The sequence below is a fragment of the Neurospora tetraspora genome (assembly GCF_033439725.1).
Source record: "Neurospora tetraspora strain CBS 560.94 chromosome Unknown B0H65scaffold_5, whole genome shotgun sequence".
In the NCBI taxonomy this organism is placed as follows: Eukaryota; Fungi; Ascomycota; class Sordariomycetes; order Sordariales; family Sordariaceae; genus Neurospora; species Neurospora tetraspora.
In genome coordinates this window covers 4552993-4572428 of record NW_026944387.1, presented here as the reverse complement: position 1 = coordinate 4572428, position 19436 = coordinate 4552993, and the positions used below count along the sequence as shown (strand labels likewise).

The 19436-nt window shown below is 51.4% G+C and overlaps 6 protein-coding genes across 6 annotated transcripts; 2 read left to right on the top strand and 4 right to left on the bottom strand.

The window, feature by feature from the left end:
* Positions 1-1812: 1812 nt before the first annotated feature.
* Positions 1813-4178, bottom strand: B0H65DRAFT_471021 (uncharacterized protein). Its single transcript, XM_062827072.1, has 4 exons — positions 3976-4178; positions 3624-3919; positions 2845-3550; positions 1813-2760 (listed from the first exon to the last, which is right to left on the bottom strand). The coding sequence occupies exons 2-4, from the start codon at positions 3895-3897 to the stop codon at positions 1995-1997; spliced, it is 1746 nt and encodes a 581-aa protein (XP_062681146.1). The 5' UTR covers positions 3898-3919; positions 3976-4178; the 3' UTR covers positions 1813-1994.
* A 113-nt stretch (positions 4179-4291) lies between these two features.
* B0H65DRAFT_528053 (uncharacterized protein) lies at positions 4292-6947 on the top strand. The gene is made up of 2 exons (XM_062828885.1): positions 4292-4896; positions 4965-6947. The coding sequence occupies exons 1-2, from the start codon at positions 4492-4494 to the stop codon at positions 6735-6737; spliced, it is 2178 nt and encodes a 725-aa protein (XP_062681145.1). The 5' UTR covers positions 4292-4491; the 3' UTR covers positions 6738-6947.
* A 291-nt stretch (positions 6948-7238) lies between these two features.
* On the bottom strand, positions 7239-8669 carry B0H65DRAFT_428655 (glycoside hydrolase superfamily; the record flags this gene model as incomplete). Its single annotated transcript, XM_062824776.1, has 3 exons — positions 7239-7983; positions 8041-8272; positions 8336-8669. 3 exons carry the CDS (start codon positions 8667-8669, stop codon positions 7239-7241), a joined length of 1311 nt encoding a protein of 436 aa, XP_062681144.1.
* A 2165-nt stretch (positions 8670-10834) lies between these two features.
* B0H65DRAFT_385934 (uncharacterized protein) lies at positions 10835-11116 on the bottom strand (the record flags this gene model as incomplete). Its single annotated transcript, XM_062823709.1, has 1 exon — positions 10835-11116. A coding segment is annotated over one exon (282 nt), but the record flags the coding sequence as incomplete, so codon positions are not given.
* Positions 11117-13134: 2018 nt separating this feature from the next.
* Positions 13135-15426, top strand: B0H65DRAFT_510228 (uncharacterized protein; the record flags this gene model as incomplete). Its single annotated transcript, XM_062828378.1, is given in 4 exon segments — positions 13135-13374; positions 13446-14771; positions 14781-14850; positions 15290-15426. Coding segments are annotated over 4 exon segments (1773 nt in total).
* An 11-nt stretch (positions 15427-15437) lies between these two features.
* On the bottom strand, positions 15438-18851 carry B0H65DRAFT_590229 (uncharacterized protein; the record flags this gene model as incomplete). Its single annotated transcript, XM_062831067.1, has 2 exons — positions 17969-18851; positions 15438-17908 (listed from the first exon to the last, which is right to left on the bottom strand). Exons 1-2 carry the CDS (start codon positions 18663-18665, stop codon positions 15438-15440), a joined length of 3168 nt encoding a protein of 1055 aa, XP_062681141.1. The 5' UTR covers positions 18666-18851.
* Positions 18852-19436: the final 585 nt, after the last annotated feature.

Genomic DNA, 19436 nt, shown 5'->3' with positions numbered 1-19436 from the left:
AATCCTTTATATTATACTTTAAACGTTCCATAAATTAATAGCTATTTAGTAAGTAAATAATTATAAGATTTATAGGCTTTTCTAAATTCGAAAGTCTACTTCCTATCGTTATATTTTAATACTTTAATATACCCCTATTAAGAGCATCCCTATTTAGTAATTAATATAGAACCAAAGTAATTATTTACTTTATATAGAGGATTAATTAAATAAACGAATTCGAATTTTATATAATTACTATATTCTTTCTAGAAGTTATTGGAGCGACCTTTTATAATATTATAATTAAATTCTTTTACTTACGCTTGGACGGCTGTTATTCATTTATTAAAGGTATTATATTAGGTATTGAACATAATATAATAGCTATATTCGTAACGAGGCTGGGGAGGGTTATAAAATTCGTTATCGTTTTAATTACTAAGTTAATTATTAATTTCTATAAGTTAAGTAGAGGTAGGCTTAATTAGAATAGAGTTAGTTATTAAAGTAGGATTGGGGTTATCCGCGCTACGATTGTACGCGGGCTAGGTTATTATATTAGGTATTGATATTACGGTTAGCTAAGGAAATATATTAAAAAAGAACATATTATTCTATATTATTAACTAAATATAATTGTTTCGTTTATTTAGTAATATAATGTATTAATATTGAAGTAAATTAATTAAATATAACGAAGTAATATATAAAGTGGTAGTTTAGTAGAGGAAGTAACATAGTAACGTATATCTTTAAATAATCGTTAAATTAAATTAGATAGTTAATATTAGTTAATATTAGCTAGTATAATACTAAAAGTAGCCTATGTAGAGATTAAAATATATAATAAATTAAAATTTAGGAGTTTGGCGGGCGCGGTACGAGGGGCATTAGTAGAAGGTAGAAATAATATAGTCTGCGCTTTGGATATACCGATTTTTATTAGTTAGGAAAGTAGGAAGGGTGGGACGTAGGCGGGAAGGGTAGGGAGAAGGTGGGTCGATGGTGCTTAAAGACTTTTACGACGGTGCGAAAAGACTTTTTCAATTTATTAATAATTTTCTATATTAAAGAAAAATAAAATAAATAATTTATACGCTTTTTCCTTTCCTTCTTTATTACTAAAATTTCTAAATTATCTACTAATATTATTATATCGTAATTAACTTTATTAGTATTCTAATAATTAGAGGAGGTAATTTAGTATTCGGCGATAATTTTTTTATTTATATTAAGGAATTTAATTACCGCCTTAATTTATTATTTGGTAGAAAATCGCTATATTTTTATAGGCTTAACCTTCGTCGATTTAAATTCGGTATAATTTCATTTCTATTGTACGTACTAATTATTATATTCATTATTCCTAAAGGAAGTATATAGCGGGTACGTAATTTATTTATAGTATTAATTGATAGATTTCTTTTAGCGAAGGATTTAAATTCATTTAATTAGTAAATATATATTTTAAAAGTATTATTTTCTACGTTAGCGAGGCTTAATAGTCGACTACGGCTATAAGGGTTCTAAATTGGTATATTTTATTCTTCTAAAGACTTAAAATATTATTAAATTTACGATTTACCGTATTTAAAAATACGAATAGTATTACGAAAGTTCGGTTCTTTAGTAGTAAATAAGGGTTTAAAGGATTGCTATCGATAATATTAAACTTTAGTATCGAATAGTTAACGGGCGGTATATACGGTCGTAGGTTCTTTTCGCGAAGAAAGGGGCGTTATTACGAATAAATACAACGATTTATCAATATTAACGAATTTAAAATAATTAGGTTCGAAATTAATTTAAAAATTTTACGTTACAAATTCACGCTGGTAAGAAAAAACGTAAGAAATATTATGTAGTTTTTACTTTAGTGTGAAACGTTAACAAAGTAAAATAGGTCTATATATTAAGACTGCCCGGTAATTTTTAGCTGTCCGACAATTTTTTTCCCACTCTCTGCAGGAAAGTGGGTATAGAAATTTATGGCCTTGGTACGAGAGCCAACCTCACACCCACGAGTACGTTGGCGGTGCATCTGGATCTCTGGTCCGGTTTCGCGACACGATCCCTGGCTTGGTCGGAGGTTGCTGGCTGCTGCTCTCGGCGTACATGTCGTTGTCCAAGTCGTCACCTGGGAGACCAGTCTGTCGGTGGAGGTAGCTTTCCCAGTCCATTCTCTTGTCCGCTTGTTGGGGCTCATGTGGGCCGTCTGGCTGCCTGGGTTGCTGAGAGGAGGTGTTCGAGGAGTCGCGTGGCTTTACTTCATTAGAGGCAGTCGGTTGGCCATCATTGTCGATTTCCCCATCGGATGCGTCGTTGTCATCATCGTCGTCGTTACTATCATCTTGAAAGTCATCGTCATCGGATGCGTCTTCGTAATCCACCCGAGGCAAGACAAACAATGCCAACCGCTCCAGATGATCACCAACATGCTTGCCATAAATCTTGTCGGTAGCTATCGTTACCTCTAGACAGAGAGGGCATGGTCCTCGAGCCTTCGAAATGTCCGGGACTGAAGAGAGGGCCATGGCTCCGTCTTCGTCCGATGAGGAGGATTGCAGATTAGCCGCATGAGCGGACTTGTTGTGGTCTATCAGTTGCTTGGCGGAATCGAAGGTGGCACTGGCACAACCGAGAGAGCAATGCCAGACTCTCCAATGCTCACGCTTCATATGCTCGATCCATTGAGACCGTCGTGAGAACTGCTGGTGCGGCATTCTACAGGAATTATAGAGGCAATTGTACGGTTGGAGATCTCTAAACACATGTTTCCTGGTTGATGGATGAACTGTCAGTGTGTGGACTTTGGTGCTCCATGCCGGGGACATGGATGGAACATGCAAGGGGGTTTCTTACTTCCACTGGTGTTTGTTCTCAATTGTGATGATCATGTGGCAAAAGGGGCATTTAAAAGGCCCGTGGATGTATTCCGGTGGTGGTCTTGGGACCCGAAGCTCAGTGGAGTTGACATCGGTTGCGGCGTAAGATGTCTCGGAAGCCTGCGATTGCGCATCATCAAGGTCGTCAAATGCATCCATCTCGGCCACGGTAGCTGCAAGTGCCTCATCTTTCGAGTGCCCAGGCAGTGACGAAATGGTGGTTTGGTTTGCCGTGTACTCGGAGACATCACCACACTCAACCCCTTCCACGATGTCTTCCACTCCATGAGCTATGCGACTCGCATGCTCTTCACGATACCTGAAGTACTGGCGCCGCCTTGCCATCGACTTGGCCAAACGCTCCACTACGACTTGATCAAGATGGGTATACTTCTCGCTGATGTGGTTTTTGTCTACCAGCTCAAACATTCCTCCGTATTCTGCTGCGGCTCTGGATTTGAAGTGATCATGCGGGGCAGGGTTGCGGATTGTCGCGGAGAGACGGAGTAAACAATCGACGGCATTCTGAATTCCGCTCAGAGCCAGGTCGAGGTCGGATCTGTCATCAGGGTCCTGGCCCTCGTCGGTCCAAAGCTTCTCGAGCTCCTCGTCGAGGGAATCCCGGTCGCCATCGGACTCAATACCGTCACCGCGAGTATCCCCTGCCAGAGCCACTGCGAAGGCTAGGGCGAGTAGGTATTCTGGGTTAGTCAAGAGTCCCGATGATACAAAAAGGAGACAGATATGATTTCGTACCTTCATCGATAGAGACACACAAGTCTTGCAGTAGCGAGACGACATGGTTCCGAAGCATAGAAGCGTCGCGGAGCTTGTACTTGAGCGAGCGGGTTCCAGAAGCCCGGTGGGCTCCAAGATTGCCTACCCAGAGCTTGAATCTGGTCAAGAGAGAGGAAACCAGTGAGCGAGTATCGGGATCAGCTTCACGTTCCTCTTCCAAAGTCTCCACCAGTGCCTTGAGCGCGGAAATGCCCTGTGCAGAAAGAGAGGATATGGGGACTTGGGTCGTCATCTTGTCGAAGGTTGTCTGTGCGCTTTGCGTTGTTAGATCACGATCGTGATGAATGTAAATGTGTTTAGGTGAAACTACCTCAGTTATTTGGTTTTTGTGGCCGGCGATACCCGATAGTGAATATTGGTGACTTTGAAGCTGAGATGCCTGGCATCGGAACGAGTCAATCGCACCTCGTGCTCAAAATTTCTTGCTCCATCGGGATTCGGGAAAGAGGGGTTGGTAAATATTTGGAGGCTATCGCGGCTCGTTGGTTGGCGGTTGGTCGGCGGTTGTGTGCAGCGAAGGGCAAAATGTGAGGTTGCATGCAGAGCGTACAGTGTAAACGCCAACGACGAAGAATTTGCGTTGGTGTTGGTGCCTACTTGCATGATGATCCCGTTCCGCCCCTCATCCGATGTTGGGGGCCAACTTGCGGTGTTGCGGGGTTCATCCCATTTTCTGAGGTATTCTTCATTCCACTTACCATTGACGCCTCCGTCCTTTCCCTTCTGCGTTGTTTGTTCCTTCCCGTCCATGTCCTTTGTCGCAACAATCAATTGCACTCTCTCCCTTGGAGAAGTTGGATGATATCTTCCGTCCTGACTGTTGATCATGTCCGGCTTCGAAATTGCCGGCATCGTTCTGGCCGTTTTACCGGCAGCCGTCCAAGCTTTTCAGGTCTACAAAACCTATTTCCCTTCATCCAAGAAGTTTCAAGAGGACCTCAAGCAACTTGTTCAGGACCTGGAGTCGGAGAGGACTCGGCTTTACAACACTTTGGAGCGGCTCCTTGGACCACTTTTGGATGAGACCACTACATCGCAGGAGCTACTAGAAAACCCCCATTCTCCCAAATGGGAAAAGCTTGGACCTCGAATTGACGACCAACTTCGCACCCTTCTGTATATCACGTACAATAAGTTCAAGGAGCAGCTCGATGAGATAAACAAGTCTTCCGAGGAGCTGCGATTAAAGTTGAAACTCCCCGATCCACGAAATGGCCTAGTATACGATCAGGTAAAACGACCCCTTATGAATCAACTGATTATTGTATTTGGTTTGATTGGTACCTAACAATCTGATAGCCAGTAAAATACCTCTACCGAGACAAGAGGTCGATTCTCAAAGCCTGGGCGGCCAGAACTGGCTTTAGTTTGAGAAAGAAGTCGTATGATACCATCATAGGGCGGCTGAAATGCAGCAACACTCTTCTCGAGGGCCTCGCCAACACTGCCCTCGAGCAGAAGATTACAAGAACGCTCCGCTCGAAAGACCACGTCACCAGGCTTCTACGTGACCTACTCAAAAGTCTTTTCATGGCTCTTGGAGATGCATCATCCGGCTGTGTTTGTCCAAAGCCACCCGATGTTTATCTTGAACTCGTGTCCCGGAAAGACTTGTGGTTTGCCAAAGAGGTGGAATCAGAAGATGAAGTCGCCAGAGGAAAGATCGGCTTTCACCTCGTTTTGAACTCCGCCAGTCTTGGCCAAACTGTCGCCGACGGTTCGCCGCGCTTACAACCCCGTTGGGCCACCTTTCGGGTCCAGTGCTGCAACTTTGGCCCTTCATCTCCTCCTCTCTTGTCGCCCATGTCTCCGTCCAACTCAACATCGTCTCTTCCAGTTCTTTCTACGGCCGTATCCAACAGTCACCAGCCTTCAGGAGGCCCAGGAAAGATCAGGTTCACAGGTCGCACGAGCTTGCCGCCTTCCATATTAATGAGTCAACACCCTCATCGTGACCCGCCACACCCTACGCCGGCAGGTTCGACTACGTCTCTTCCATCATATATGTCTGGTGGACCTGTGGGTCCAATCTCCTCACAGGAAGGTCCCAGGCCGAGCAGCTCAGGAAAGATCAAGTTCAGAGGTCCACTCACGAAACTTCCAGCCCATGTGCTGGAGCGATCCATCAAACTAGGCAAAAAGGTGGCCTTTTCTACGGGGTCCTCCACATCAGTGGCAACCCTTGCGAAGACCAGTTTTTCGAGTTTCACCAGTCTGGAGCCTACAAAGCTGTTGAATCTTTGCGAGATCACCCTCGGCAAAGGGAAGAAACGAGCATCCGATCAAGATTACTGTCATGGTTGCATCGTGGCTATAAGCCAAGGCCGCAAATTCGCCCTCTATCCACCACGCGAGCAGGACGATATTAATCTCAAGTACCAACAGCAATCCATTGCCGAGCCTGTCGAGTTCCAAACCACTCTCACCCTCCGTCAAATACTTGACAGTGACTTACAGGGAGCACACAGAGTTCCCAGGCCGAGAACCGGCGACAAAATACGAATGGCAGTTGCAATTTCCGAGAGTGTCCTTCACATGCACAGCATGCCCTGGTTGTCCAAACCTCTCACGCTTGATGATATCGTATTTTTGGTGAACGATAGTAGTATTGCCTCGGAAAGGTTCAAACTACGAACATTCATCTCGAAGCCAGTTGGTTGCACTCCTTCGGATACGAAAAGCCGCCATGATGGCAACCCTACGGTTACTCCCAGCCCCTTCTATCCAACTGCATTCTACCTGGGCCTGTTGCTTTGCCAGCTCATGCTGTTAGAAGACCGGAAACTCCCTATAGCTACCGAAATTGACTTGAAAGCTCACCAGGTTCCTATCCCGCCGGGAGCAGTCGTCATGCCAGATAGCATGCACAAAAAGCTGTCACGGAATGCGGAAAGTCTCCTGTGGGAAAATGAAGAATCTGCTGGGGAAGATTATAAGAACATTGTTCATTGGTGCCTTGTAACTCACAACAGCGAGAAGGGCTTGGATGATGAGGATTTTAGAAAATCATTTTACGCTGAAGTGGTGGAGAAGTTGAGGGAAAAGTTCAAGCACATGATATATGATTTATGATTCGAAGTATCTATCTCTACTTACTGGTAGCTTCTGTCTTGAAGCAGGTAGCTAAGAACCACTTGAGTGTTTTCCTCAAAGCGCAGTAGTTCAGAGAAGGGGCACACCAGTGACACCACCCAACCGCGCACTTTCTCGTAACAATACCTTGAGGTACGCGTACACATTGCTTGGGACAGTATCAAGGGCACTAAGAATGAGCGAAGCAGTATAGGTAAATGTATTCTATGTTGAAAATACTTATTCTATGTACAACGTCACTCTCTGCCCCTATCACATCTGTCAAACCACCATCAGGAGCAATCTGTCCGGAACAATTTATATACAAGAATGCCCTTCCCCTTCACATCTTACTAACACCCCACCTCTTCAAACCCCTCGCGAAAAGCTTACAGGCACTGGCTATACCAAAGGTTCTGCACCTTGCAAGTACATACGGGCTCTGGCAAGCAGTCGGGTCCGACCAGCCATTACCAGCACAAAACCCCTCGAAAAGCTGGCTTACAAGCACTGGCTATACCAAGGGTTCTGCACCTTGCAAGTATACGGGGCCTGGCAAGCAGTCGGGCCCGAATAGCCATTACCACCACACTGTCCCCAACGCGAGACAGACTGCTGCGCACCAGCACCGCTCGCCGCCTTGGTAGGCGCCGGCACTGCGGCCTTGGCGGTAGTGGTGGGCGCGTCACATGCAGGGTCGTTAGCGACCTTGCTGGTCCTGAGGGTAGTCGGCACAGCAGGAGCGGGGTTCGCCGCCTTAGTAGGGGGGTTCGTCGCCTTAGGAGCGCTGGGGGGGTTCGTCGCCTTAGCGGCCAGCACGGAGCTAACACTGGTCCATGCGGCCTTCTTGTTGAAGTTGCTGTCATAGAGTGCAGCATCGCCGTTCTTGATCCAGTTGTATTTGTCGACGTAGCCCCAGATGGTGACGCCGACGCAGCCGGGGACGTCCAGGCAGGAGCCGACCATGTTGGCATAGTCATTACCCTGTTGGGCGAGGGCGGAGGGGGAGGCGGGGACCGACTTGTGCGCGATGTCGAGCTCGGTGTAGGCGACTTCGACGCCGAGAGCGGTGAAGCTCTTGAGGAGGTTGGCCATGGCGGCGCGCGAGGGCGTGCCGCCGACCTGCATATGGGCCTGGAAACCGACACCGTCAATGGGGGCGCCGGCGGCTTTGATGAGCTTGACGAGCTCGAGGGCCCTTTTGGTCTTGGCGCCGTTGTACTCGAGGTTGTAGTCGTTGTAGTAGCTGGGAGGTGTTAGTTTGGCTGCGATCATGTGTGGCTGATGGGAGGAGCAGACTCACAGCTTGGCGTTGGGATCAGCGGCCTTCGCAGCCTTGAAGGCAATGGGGAAGTAATCCGTGTTGAAGGTTTTGAAGAACACCGAATCGCGGTAGTTGCCATTTGGATCATCGGAGATAGCCTCGTTCACGACATCCCAGGCGTAGCACTGGCCCTTGTAGTGGCCCATGACATTGCTAATGTGCGACTCGATAACGGACTGAAGGGCGGGACGGGTCCAGGACTGGCCAGAGACTGTATATCCCCTGTCAGTACACACACCGTTCTACCTTATCCAGTATCGATGGAAGTACTCACCCCAAGAAGGCAACTGGCTGTACCAAACCAGCGTGTGGCACCTCAAGAGCTGTCCATTGGTCTTCGCCACTCCAGCAACAATATCTCCCGACTGGAAGGTGAACGCTCCGGGGCGGCCCTCGGTGGCATCCCACTTCATGCCGTTCTCGGGAGTGAGCTGACCGAACTCGTGCTTGTTGTTGATGATGTTACGGTATCTGGTATCCGAGGTGATGGTGCCTTCCTGGCCAGCAGTACCGAAGTACTTGAGACCGGCAGCGACGGCGAGGTCGTTGAGCTGGGCGGTAACGCCGGCCGCAGCGAAGATGACGGAGAGAACGGTGGGGAGATGCATGTTGACTTGTACAGGTAATGAGTGACTGAACTAGAGGTAATGAGTGACTGACCGGAAGAAGAAGCGGTTGTAGATGGGGAGAGAAAGACTTGAGTGATCGGGTGACGATGGGTCTTATACTCGTCCAAGGCGTTGTGAAGTGACATACCCCTAAATCATTCCATGCCCAGTCACCTCCTGTCCTTAATCCTGGATACAGTTGGATAGTTCCATCTCTCGGCAAGATCTCGCCATCTTCCATCGTTCCATCCTGGGGACCTTGTCGTCAGCACCGAAACAGGACGAAGAAACATTTACCCCAGTGCCAGGACCTAGCTCCAGGCCCATGGTGCGATGGTGGATGGACCGTTGTTACGGTGTTAGTCGAGGAAAACCGGAGTTCCCTATGAGAAAACCTACCCGCACCCATATGTTTTCCTCCACGCACCCATGTTCTAGGTGCACGCAAGTAAATGTGTCCACCACAGCCGGGGAAATCCCAGCAATACAACTTGGGATAATGGTCAAACCAAGTTCGAACATCCCCTCGGTCCTCGGTAGCTTTTTCCTGTCATCTCAAATCGCCGATGTCACCTCCAGGTTGCATTGATAGCGTCGCTTTTGCAACGTATTCTAAAACGCCGCCATTAAGCTCGTTTATAAGGTAGCTTTGGATGTTAAACAAAGTTTCAAAACCCCTGTCAGTGCTGGATTTTGGGTGTAGAAAGGGGGTGGTGCTGTTGGAAGACTCGGGCTAGTTGAAAATATGGGTGCGTGGAGGAAAGATATGGGTGCGGGTAGGTTTTCTCTTCCCTATTGGCCTCTGGCGGCTCTCAGACTCCCATGTCATTCGCAAAACTCCGGATTTGGCTCCCTTTCTTAGTCCTTTCTGTGCGTCGCCTCATAGGAGTCCGGTCCGTTCAGCATTTGGATCGGAAAAGCCAAGTCCATGTCCCGATGGGGGGCCGATAGGGCCGCTAGTCCTACCCGTTAGTCAAACAGTCAAGGGTGTCGAGACTCGACCGGGGACCCGGATTTGGCTTCACTTACATGTGCGCTTGGAGTTCACTGCCCTGCTCGATGAAACATTTCGCAGTCAGTGGGCCAGTCACGAGCCTCTTTCCTTTTTGGTCCTTTGCCTTGAGGTTTTCTTTCAATGTTCGGCATGAACCGTCCTCCTTCTTTCCCGGTTGTGTTTCACTTCCATTCCAACTCCCACGTGGGGTTAAATTGCAGGAGACGTTGCGATGAAACGCTGCACCACTACAAAGTAACCTGCTTGATCTTGGCACGGGGGTAGACCGCTAGCTCGGCTCCCGTGGGCCGCTAGCTCCCGTGGCCGAAAAAGGAAGAATTCCGGTTACCGAGACGGTGACGCCGTTAGCGACTACAAGCGAGGTTAGTGAGGACTCGACACGATGTTTCGCCATCAGCAGTTCGATGCGGTCGATTCTCGAATCGGCAACGCTCCGGGCTCCGAGTTCCGATCAAAGCTCGCTTATTTTCCATGTTCACACCCAAAGTTCCATAAGAGCGGCAATGTCCGAACTATTTCTCTCCGTCATCTCGTCGAGGGAAGCGGGCCCAAGATAAAAAAACAAAAACACATCGTCGATTGCTCCTGTAACTGGTATACATTCAACATCCAAACCCAACCTCCTATGCATCCCATTCTAGTTGTAGCTGCATCGCATTTTTTATTTCCCAGTCCGATCCTCTTCCGTTCCCCCAGTCCGTCTTGCGCCGTCCAGATGTCCACTGCCCTCCATGAAAGTCCAAAAGCAAAAAAATGTTGTACAAGGAAGCTCGCCCACCAACAGGGCAGCCTCAAACAGAAGAGAATTTGCAACATTCCGTGTCCATTCTTCCTTACCGACTCCCATCCAAACCACTCCAGATGCAATTGACATGAAACAGCTCCTTCCCATTGGATCTTAACCATTCCCCGAGTCCAAACCAAGGCCTAAAAGCCCACACTACAAAGAACTTCCATCTCTCAAGTGAGAACATGCTTACTCCCGCTTAACCCTCAACTTCCTCGCAAACCCGCCCAAGGCAGCGTCAACATCCCCCTGCCCTTCACCGCTCGCTTCATCAGCATTGGCATCACTGCCATCATCCTCCTTGGAATCATCCTCCTTGGAATCGTCCTCCTTGGAATCGTCCTCCTTGGAATCATCCTCCTTGGAATCATCCTCCTTGGAATCATCAGCATCGGCATCAGCGTTGTTGTTGGCGGCAGCGGTCGTGGCGGCCGCGCTCACAGTCAGGCCGGAGAACTGGCGCTTGTCGTGGCCGAGGGCGTGCAGGAAGCGCTTGTTGTTGGCGGAGGCGGTGGCGGTCACGACGCTGACGCCGCTAGGCAAGGTGACGCCGGAGGGAAGGGTGACACCGGAGGGGAGGGAGACGGTGATGGCCTCGATGGAGCCGGCAGCGGCAAGGAGGAGAGCGAGAGTGGTGGACTTCATGATGGCTTGAGGTGGAGGTGAAAATTATTGTTGGTTGTGTTTTGGGTGTGAAAGTGGTAATAGGTGTTGAAGTTCAAGCGAGTGCCCTTCGAGCTTTGCTGAGTCGCTGTTCTTGGGGTTGGGTAGGTTGTTGTGCTGAAGGATGATGAGGAAATGATCGACTGAGAAGTGAGTTGAGACGCAGTTAAATAGAGGTTCGATGATAGTGATCTCCTGATCTTGCAAAGCTTAGAGCGTCCAACGTCTCCCAGGTCCATCACTCGCTCTGCCCCCAAAGCGTCTCGAAGCACGCCATCTCACAACCTTCACAGCCCCAAGTAGGCTCTGCTGCATTTACTTGCTTCCGGCCCTTTGCCTTTGGTTCTGGAAGTTCGATGGCACTGAATATGGTGTGGTATGTTGTTGCGATTGCTGTGGGTTGTCTCCTGACTTCACAGCCTCTCCTGCTTGCCTCTGTGCTTCTGCCGGAGGCTCTTTTTTCGACCTTACGCTTTCGTGGGTCGAGAATGTGTATATCGTACTCGCAGAATCATATCATTGGCTCCTACTCAGCCCTGGGAATGCAGCATAGACTTGTCAGTGACGGCCCGCTGCTCACGTTCGAAATTGCTGAAGGTACAAGTATGAGATGGAACTGGCATGCAGTGTCCATCACTTGAAACTTTTCGAGAATCGAAGGGCGCTCTTAGAGATTTCTGGATAACGGGGTGAGCATTCAGTCAGCTGAAACATGTGAACATTGTGAAACTTGGGGTATGTTGGTAGAAAATGCAAAGATGTTCCGATTCCAAAGAGGCGATGCACCTGCACATCAACTGTGCAGTCAACGGGTAGAAGCCGCACCGAATGGGACGATTCAATTGAAGTTGAACCGGGCCTGATGTTTCCGATGCAGTCTTGCACGCCATTGTTGCTTGCAGCTCATGTATGCCCGCCGCAATGACGCGCGATCGTTGACATCAGATCACCAGAATCACCAGATATGGGAGAGGGGATCAGGTGAAAGACAAGTGCAGAATGAACAGGATGGAAAGGAAAGGAATGGGTCTGTTTTCAAAGAATGGATGCAGGAGCGGCCAGCGCTTTCTTCAGAAGTTGGTTGTAGGGGGAAAAGAAGAGAAAAAGATGGAAAGAAAGCTCCTACGGCCCCTTAGGGAAACAACCCTCGCGTCGACGACCAAATCAACAATATACGACTTCACTCCCAATCCCAGCTCGCTCAGGCAAGGACCACAGGCCACTCCCGCCGTCGCCAAAAAGATTGATGCGGTCAGGTATCAAGTATCGACAGGGATGCGCTGATGCGGACACCGTGATTCTGTGAAAAGCTTCACGATTATCCTTGATCGCAGCCACCCCCTTCAACAACGCCGTGAATTCTCCACGAGATTTTCTCTTCTCCCCACGGGCATGGTTGACAGCGAAAGATCACGACTTACTACTGGTCAAGCTGCGAAGCTTTGTAGGTGGTATCGGTTGAAGTTCAATCGCCACGGGCCGTCCCCTTCCAACATGGTCCAACGATCCAACCAGAGGGAGTATCAACTGCCGAAATGCGGGGGTCTTCAATCTTTGTGTATCAGGTGTGCCGCCCTCCCACAATATGGTTACCTTATGTTTCTGTGGTTCAGCGAACCAATTCGCGGGGATGAACGGACGTTGTGGGACATGCAGCGATGAACCAGCTTCGGGCTCAATATTGTCTGTACATAGCTTCCCCTATCAGGGCTGCCTCCCGGATGATGATCTGGGTTTGGCGATGGTGTGTAGAAAGGCGTCGCGGAGGTAGATGTAACGGCCGCTCGAGGCGACGTTGACCCCTCACCCCCAACTTCCAGAACCATGGATGAGGCTGGTATTGGGGAAGGTGGTGATCCTGAACCCTTCTCATAGCTGTTGGTCTGTCTTTTATGTTAGAACGAAGCACTCGCTTCTTCGGCGACCTTTGCTTGCTGATATCCACTGCATCCTCTCCTCCATCACTTGATCGAGAAAAACCACAACAGGCAAACCGCAAGATGACCACCGAAGAAAAGGACAAAGACAGTATGGGCCCACCATCCCCGACCGTGGACAAGCTCCCCGAAACCTCCCTCTGGACCAACAGCAAATGCCTCCTAATTTGTGCCCTCGTCTCCCTCGCCAACATGCAATACGGCCTCGACAGCGCTTGTCTCGCCGCCCTTCAGGCGATGCCAGGTTTCCTCAAGGTGTTTGGTTACCCGGACCCCAGTGCTCCCGGTGGTTATGGCATCGGCGTAGGTTTTCTCACCCCTTCAACCCTCCATCTAGCTCCCTCTTGTGTAGTCCCAGCTGACAACGCGACAAGCACACCTTCCAACAACTCCTCTCCTCCTTTCTGACCCTCGGCTCCCTCCTCTCCACCCTTTTCGCCGGACCCTTCTCCCACCTCTATGGGCGTCGTCCTGCCCTCCTCCTCGCGTGCTTTCTCACCGCCCTCGGCACTGCCATCCAGATTGGTACTTCTTCCGCCGCCGCTTTATATGTGGGTCGGATAATCCTCGGCATCGGGAACGGGTTTCTCGTGACTTTCTCCAACATTTATTGTGCTGAAGTGGCGCCGCCGCATCTGAGAGGTGTCATGGTCGCGCTCTTCTCGGAATGGGTCTGCGTGGGAAGTGTACTGGGCGCGGTGGTGACGAATGCGACGAAGGGGTGGCTGGGGAAAGGGAGCTGGAGGGTGCCGCTGGGCGTGCTGTTTGTTGTTCCTGTGGTGTTGTCGGCGGGGGTGTGGTGGGTGGTGCCGGAGAGTCCGAGGTGGGAGGTCAGTCGGGGGCGGTACCAGGAGGGAAGGAGGGCGTTGGAGAGGCTGAGAGCCGTAGGCGAGGATGACAAGGAAGGTCAGGAAAGGTTGGAGGTTGAGTGGGTGGAGATGGTCAAAGGGATCGAAGAGGAGAAGAGGCTGGCGAGTACGGCTGGGCCGTTGGATATGTTCCGCGGGAGTGATTTGCGACGAACGCTGTTGTGTTTCGGAGTGATCGCGACCCAGGCTGGGAGCGGGAGCTGGTTCTATATCAGCTACTCGACGTATTTCATGATTGTGTCGGGACTGCCGGTGGATTTGTCGTTCAAGTACAGCATCATGAAGACGTGTATCAGGTTTGTCGGGGTCAATGTCGGCATGTACTTGATGCGCTATGTCATGGGCCGGCGGACGCTGATGACGACGGGAGCGGTGGTGCAGGGCATGTTCATGTTGGGCATGGCCATCTCGGCGACGACAGAGGCGGGCACGAGGAGGGCGAGGGATAGTCTGATTGCGTGTAGTGCCCTGTTCAACTTTGCGTATAATGCGTTTGTGGGCATCGCGAGTTACCCCGTGGCGACGGAGCTGGTGAGCACGAGGCTGCGGTCGTACACAGTCGGGGCGGCCATCAGTCTGGGGTATTTCCTGGCGTGGTTGACGTCTTTCTGCTCGCCGTACTTTATCAACCCGGAGAACATGAACTGGGGCGCAAAGTATGGCTACATCTGGGCCGGGTCCAATTTCTGTTGTGCCTTGTTCTTCTTCTTCTTTCTCCCGGAGCTAAAGGGTCGGGCGCTGGAGGAGATTGACGAGTTGTTTGAGCGGAGGGTTCCGGCGTGGAAGTTCAAGTCGGCCGAGACGTCGATTGTCAGCGAGGCTATCAAGGAGGTTCGACAGAGGGGGGAAGTCGGGGAGGACGGAGAGAAGCCAGCGACGGTTCGAGATTGTCGAGGAGCGCGAGAAGGAGGTGTGATTTCGGGAGGCATCGTGTTCGATTCAGAAAGCTATCGAAGGAGGTCGAGTGGGAAACCAGGAAGAGGAACAAGTCTGGATGAAGAGGTCAAGAGGATGTCAAGATGGAAGTTGTTTGTTTGGTGGATTACCTGTAGCTTGTCGGGGACTCGGGGTCTGCTAGAGGGCGAAAATTGCTTGGCATGCCGGCAGTTTTGGTGCATTTTTTGGAGTAGGTTGGAAGGAAAGTGGTCTGTGCACGACACCACTAACAGCAACCCCCCCTGTACCCCGCCATTGTTTGCTTCCCCTGTAAATATTTACTTTTTCCATCTTCAACACCATCACAAGGATCACCATCAACACAAACACAGGATATCAGTTTGAATCGACAAATGCCAATTACCATGCTATCTGAAACGTCTATTCAAAACACACTCCAAATGATACCCAAGTCTACATGCAAACCGATGCAAATGCAATAATGCCCCAACCCAAGTCTATCACCTCGCGGAACAATGCAACCGGTAACCGGAAAACAACCAACAAAGCTACACCTTCACCACCGCAAAGCCACCTCTACCTCTACTAAGCCCTCTCCGCTTAAAAGTTCCACTGCCTGCACCAGTTCTTCATCAACTCGGGCGTAACCGCCTGCATCTCCCTCATTGTCTTCGAGTAACTCTTCGTCCTGGTCATATCCAGCGGCACGAACTTGGTTCCCTTCTTAGTCGCCTCGGACCAAGCGCGGTACGTATCAAGGAGCTTGATACCCGGGTTGCGCGTCACGTCCTCGGCCTTCTCCTGGCTCTTCTCCAGCGCCTCGATCCACTCGTCCAGCGGCACGATCTTCTTGATTCTGTCGCTGTAGTACTCCTGGACGGCGGGCGCGAGCTCCGACCAGCTGGCGCGCTCGGGGTTGACTCCGTGGAAGTAGCCGTTGAGCTTGTCAATGGGGACATCATCGGTGACGCCCGAAACTTCGAGCAAAAGGTTGGCGATGCCTTCGATGGGGGTCCAGTCGCATGTGCTCATCTGTCCCAAAGAGTCGGGGAGGACACCGAGGTAGACGGACGAGGCGACGATGGAGGGAAGCCACTCCTGCTTGTTCCAGTAACCCTTCTCGGAAGACGGGCCGGCGACCTGGCCGACACGAACGACTTCGGTGGGCACGCCAGACACCTCGGTGGCCTTGTCGAGGATGAGAGAGGAAACGAGCTTGGACTGGCCATAACCGCCCGCCGAGATGGAGAAGTCGGAGAGGGAGGTCTCAGGAACGATGCGATCCTCCTCGCGCCACTTGTCTACGGTGGCGATGGAAGACACGAAAATGATGGGCACGTTCTTGTCAGCCTTGTAGGAAAAGTCTACGAGGTTGCGGCAGCCACGGATGTGAGGCTCAAAGGACTCGACCGCGATGTTGAAGTTGACGGGCCACTGGTTGTGGATGACGCGGTCGACTTCGGTCAACAAGCGGGAGTAGACCTCGGAGCCGAGACCGAGATCGGCGCGCGACAGGTCGGCGTGGTAGAACTCGCACTTGGAGAAGTCGGTGGACAGGCCGCGGCCGGAGGAGGAGTCCGTCTGGCGGGCCTTGCCGTCCTCGGAACGGTTGAGGCAGATGATCTTGGAGACGCGCGGGGAGGAAGAGCAGATGTCGACCATGTAGGAACCGATGCCGCCAGTGGTGCCGGTAATGACGACCACCTGACCCTCGTCGGCCGGCGCAGGCTTGTTCTGCTTGGGAGTGGGAAGGTCCTGCGTGTACTTCTCCACAAGGGCCTCCATGCCGTGGTGCTCGTCGTCCAAAGTGCCGTGGGCGGCGTTCTTGTTCTTGTTGACGACGGCGGACAAGAGGTAGTCGGCCAGACGCTTGGGAGTGGGGTTGCCGTAAATGACACGGGTGGCCAGGGCCGAGGCATCGACATTCACGCCGGCAGCGGCCAGACCAGCACGGATGAGGCGAGACGCGGTGATGACCTGCATGGAGTCGACGCCGGCGGTGAAGAAGTCGGTGTCGGCCTCGAGCTTGGGAGCGTGGAGGGAGGTCTCGAAGAGCTTCTCGATGGAGAGGATCAAGGCGTCGGACGAGGAAAGATCAAGCTTGGGGACCTCGCCAGTGACAACGCCCTTCTCGGCGTCCTCGTAGAGCTTGTCGATCTCGGCCTTGTACAGGTTGATAGTACCAGGGCGCAGGACGGTGCCCTTACCCGCGCGCATGAACGGCTTGCCGGGGGTGGAGAGACCCATGTACTGGCGGCCAATCTGGCCGTGGGCGACGGTCTCCTTGTTGACGCGGACGACGGTGGGCCAGATTTCATCCAACAAAGCCTTGCGGCCCTCCTCGGTCTCGGGGTGCTCGACGGGCTCGATGATCAGAGCAGGTTGGAACCGGTTCGAGCCGACGACAACGGCGCCCATGACCTTGGGGTGGCCCTGCACCGTCTCCTCGATGGTGATGGGGTTGAGTTTCTCGCCGTTGGAGAACACGATGATGTTGTCGGCGCGGCCCTGGTAGATCCATTGGTCCTTGAGGGTAGGGTGGGGCTTGTACAAGTCCTTGGTGCTGTACTCGTTGGAGTCGGGGAAGGTGTAGAAGAAGCCCTGAAGACCGGGGTTCTTGTCCTTGCGGACGATTACCTGCTCGTAAGACGAGTCGCCGTCATGGGGGCGCCAGTCGATGCCAAAGAGCTCGGTGTCAAAGTTGAAGTAGCGCCAGAGCTTGTTGTCGTATTGCCAGTAGTAGGGGAAGGGAGTGAACTCGGTCGCGGAGATGAGGTTGCAGAGCGTCACGCCGTTATCGACCAGGCGGTCACCGGACTCGGGAGCGAGGTTGCCGCCGCCGAAGGACACAAAGTTGAGCTTCTTGAGGGCCTGAATAGATTCCTCGTCCTGGGAGAGCTCCTCGAGGATCGCGGGAGGCAGGGTCATGCCCTCGACGTCGGCGTACTTGATGTATTCGACAACGAGATCGGAAGAGAGTGGACGCTCGCCGATGCCCAAAGCACCAGGGGTGTCCCAGTAGTGGATCATGATCATGGAGACGTACATGGCAGCCGCGTGGAAAAGGGGCACTGTCGTCATCTGTTAGTTTCGGACCCTGATCGACCATTATGTGTTCGGGGAATACTCACTAGGGTGCATCATCCTCTTGGCCCTCTTGCTCATCTCCGCGATCCATATGAGCTTCCCGTCCTCGCGCGGCGGAAGGTTGTGAACCTGGTCCGCAATAGCAATCATACCCTGCCTGGCCACGATGGGCTTGGGGAATCCAGTACTTCCAGAAGTGTGCAGCACCATCAGGGGATCCCACTCGGCCTCCTCAAACGTCTTGTTGTACGGGAAGTCCTCCTGGTCGGCCGGGAACCACTCATCAGCGGGAAGCGCCAGAATCGCAGTCATCTCGCGCTCGTGTAGCCATGGCTGGACGGTAGCCTTGTAGCTCTGATCGAACACCAGGGTGTTGCAGTTCGTCAGCTCGAACAGGTGCAGCTGGGCCTCGGCGGAGTTGCGAGTCGAGATGAAGAGAGCCTGATAACCGGCCTTGACGGCGCCTAGGGCGAAGACGAGGTAGCGAACGTCGTTGGGGCCGATATAAGCAACCGTGGGGAAGGAGCCGGGTGCGGCAGCACCGCAGACCCGCGTGAGCTTGTGCGCGATGCGGTTGATGCCGTTGTAGGCGTCGAGGTAGGTGAGGATCTTCCACCCATCTTTGGGGTCGGAGGAACGAGGTACAGACACCCATTCCCGCTCGGGCTCGTTCTGGGCACGCTCCTTAATGATGTCGAGGATAAGGCGGCGGCCGTAAGGGGAATTTTGTTGTTGGCTCATGGTGATGTGTGTGTATTAGGGTGTTGTAATATGGAAAAAGGAAAAGTCGGATATTGTCGATATTATGAGATGACAAGTTTGTCGTCTCAATATCAGTTCAATCAGCTCGGACGGTGGAGGTAAGTTGTCTAGGTTGGTGGATGTTGTTGAGCGTGAGGAGAGGCTCCGTAGGTACCTTAAGGTAGGTAAGAATGATTGAAGTAAAAGTAAAAGAACTCTCTCAGAGAAAGAAACTAACACCTAAACAAAGATTATTAAGGGCTTGGATGATGATGAGATGATGATTTCATAAAAGTTCAACCTCAGTCGGTGGGAGGGAACGGAATATATATCAGGTATGTGCTTCTATTTCTTCCGTCTTCCCCTTTCTTACACCCTCTCGAGTCTCGTTGTCTGTCCTTCCGGGTCGCCCGGGGATCCTCGCGACGCGAGACGGGACGATTGTGGTATAGCAAGAAGACAGACAAGGCAAACACCCACCGCCACAGCCTGTTGTCCACATCAAAGCACAGAGCATCTGGAGAATGGGGACCCCATGAAAGACTCGGTAATAGTGTCGGTTATGGACGTAGATGGAGCCATGAGCACACACCTCCAATTGCTCTTCATTACCTAACAACCTACGTACGCCAATGCCTTATGGACTGCTAGAATGTCATGGGATGCTTGTCCTGCTCGTCCAAGTGTTGAGCGGTGGAGACCCTTGACGAAACAAGCTTTCTGATCGGGAGCGGACCGCGGCATCGCATTTTCAGGGGGCGATGTCTGTAT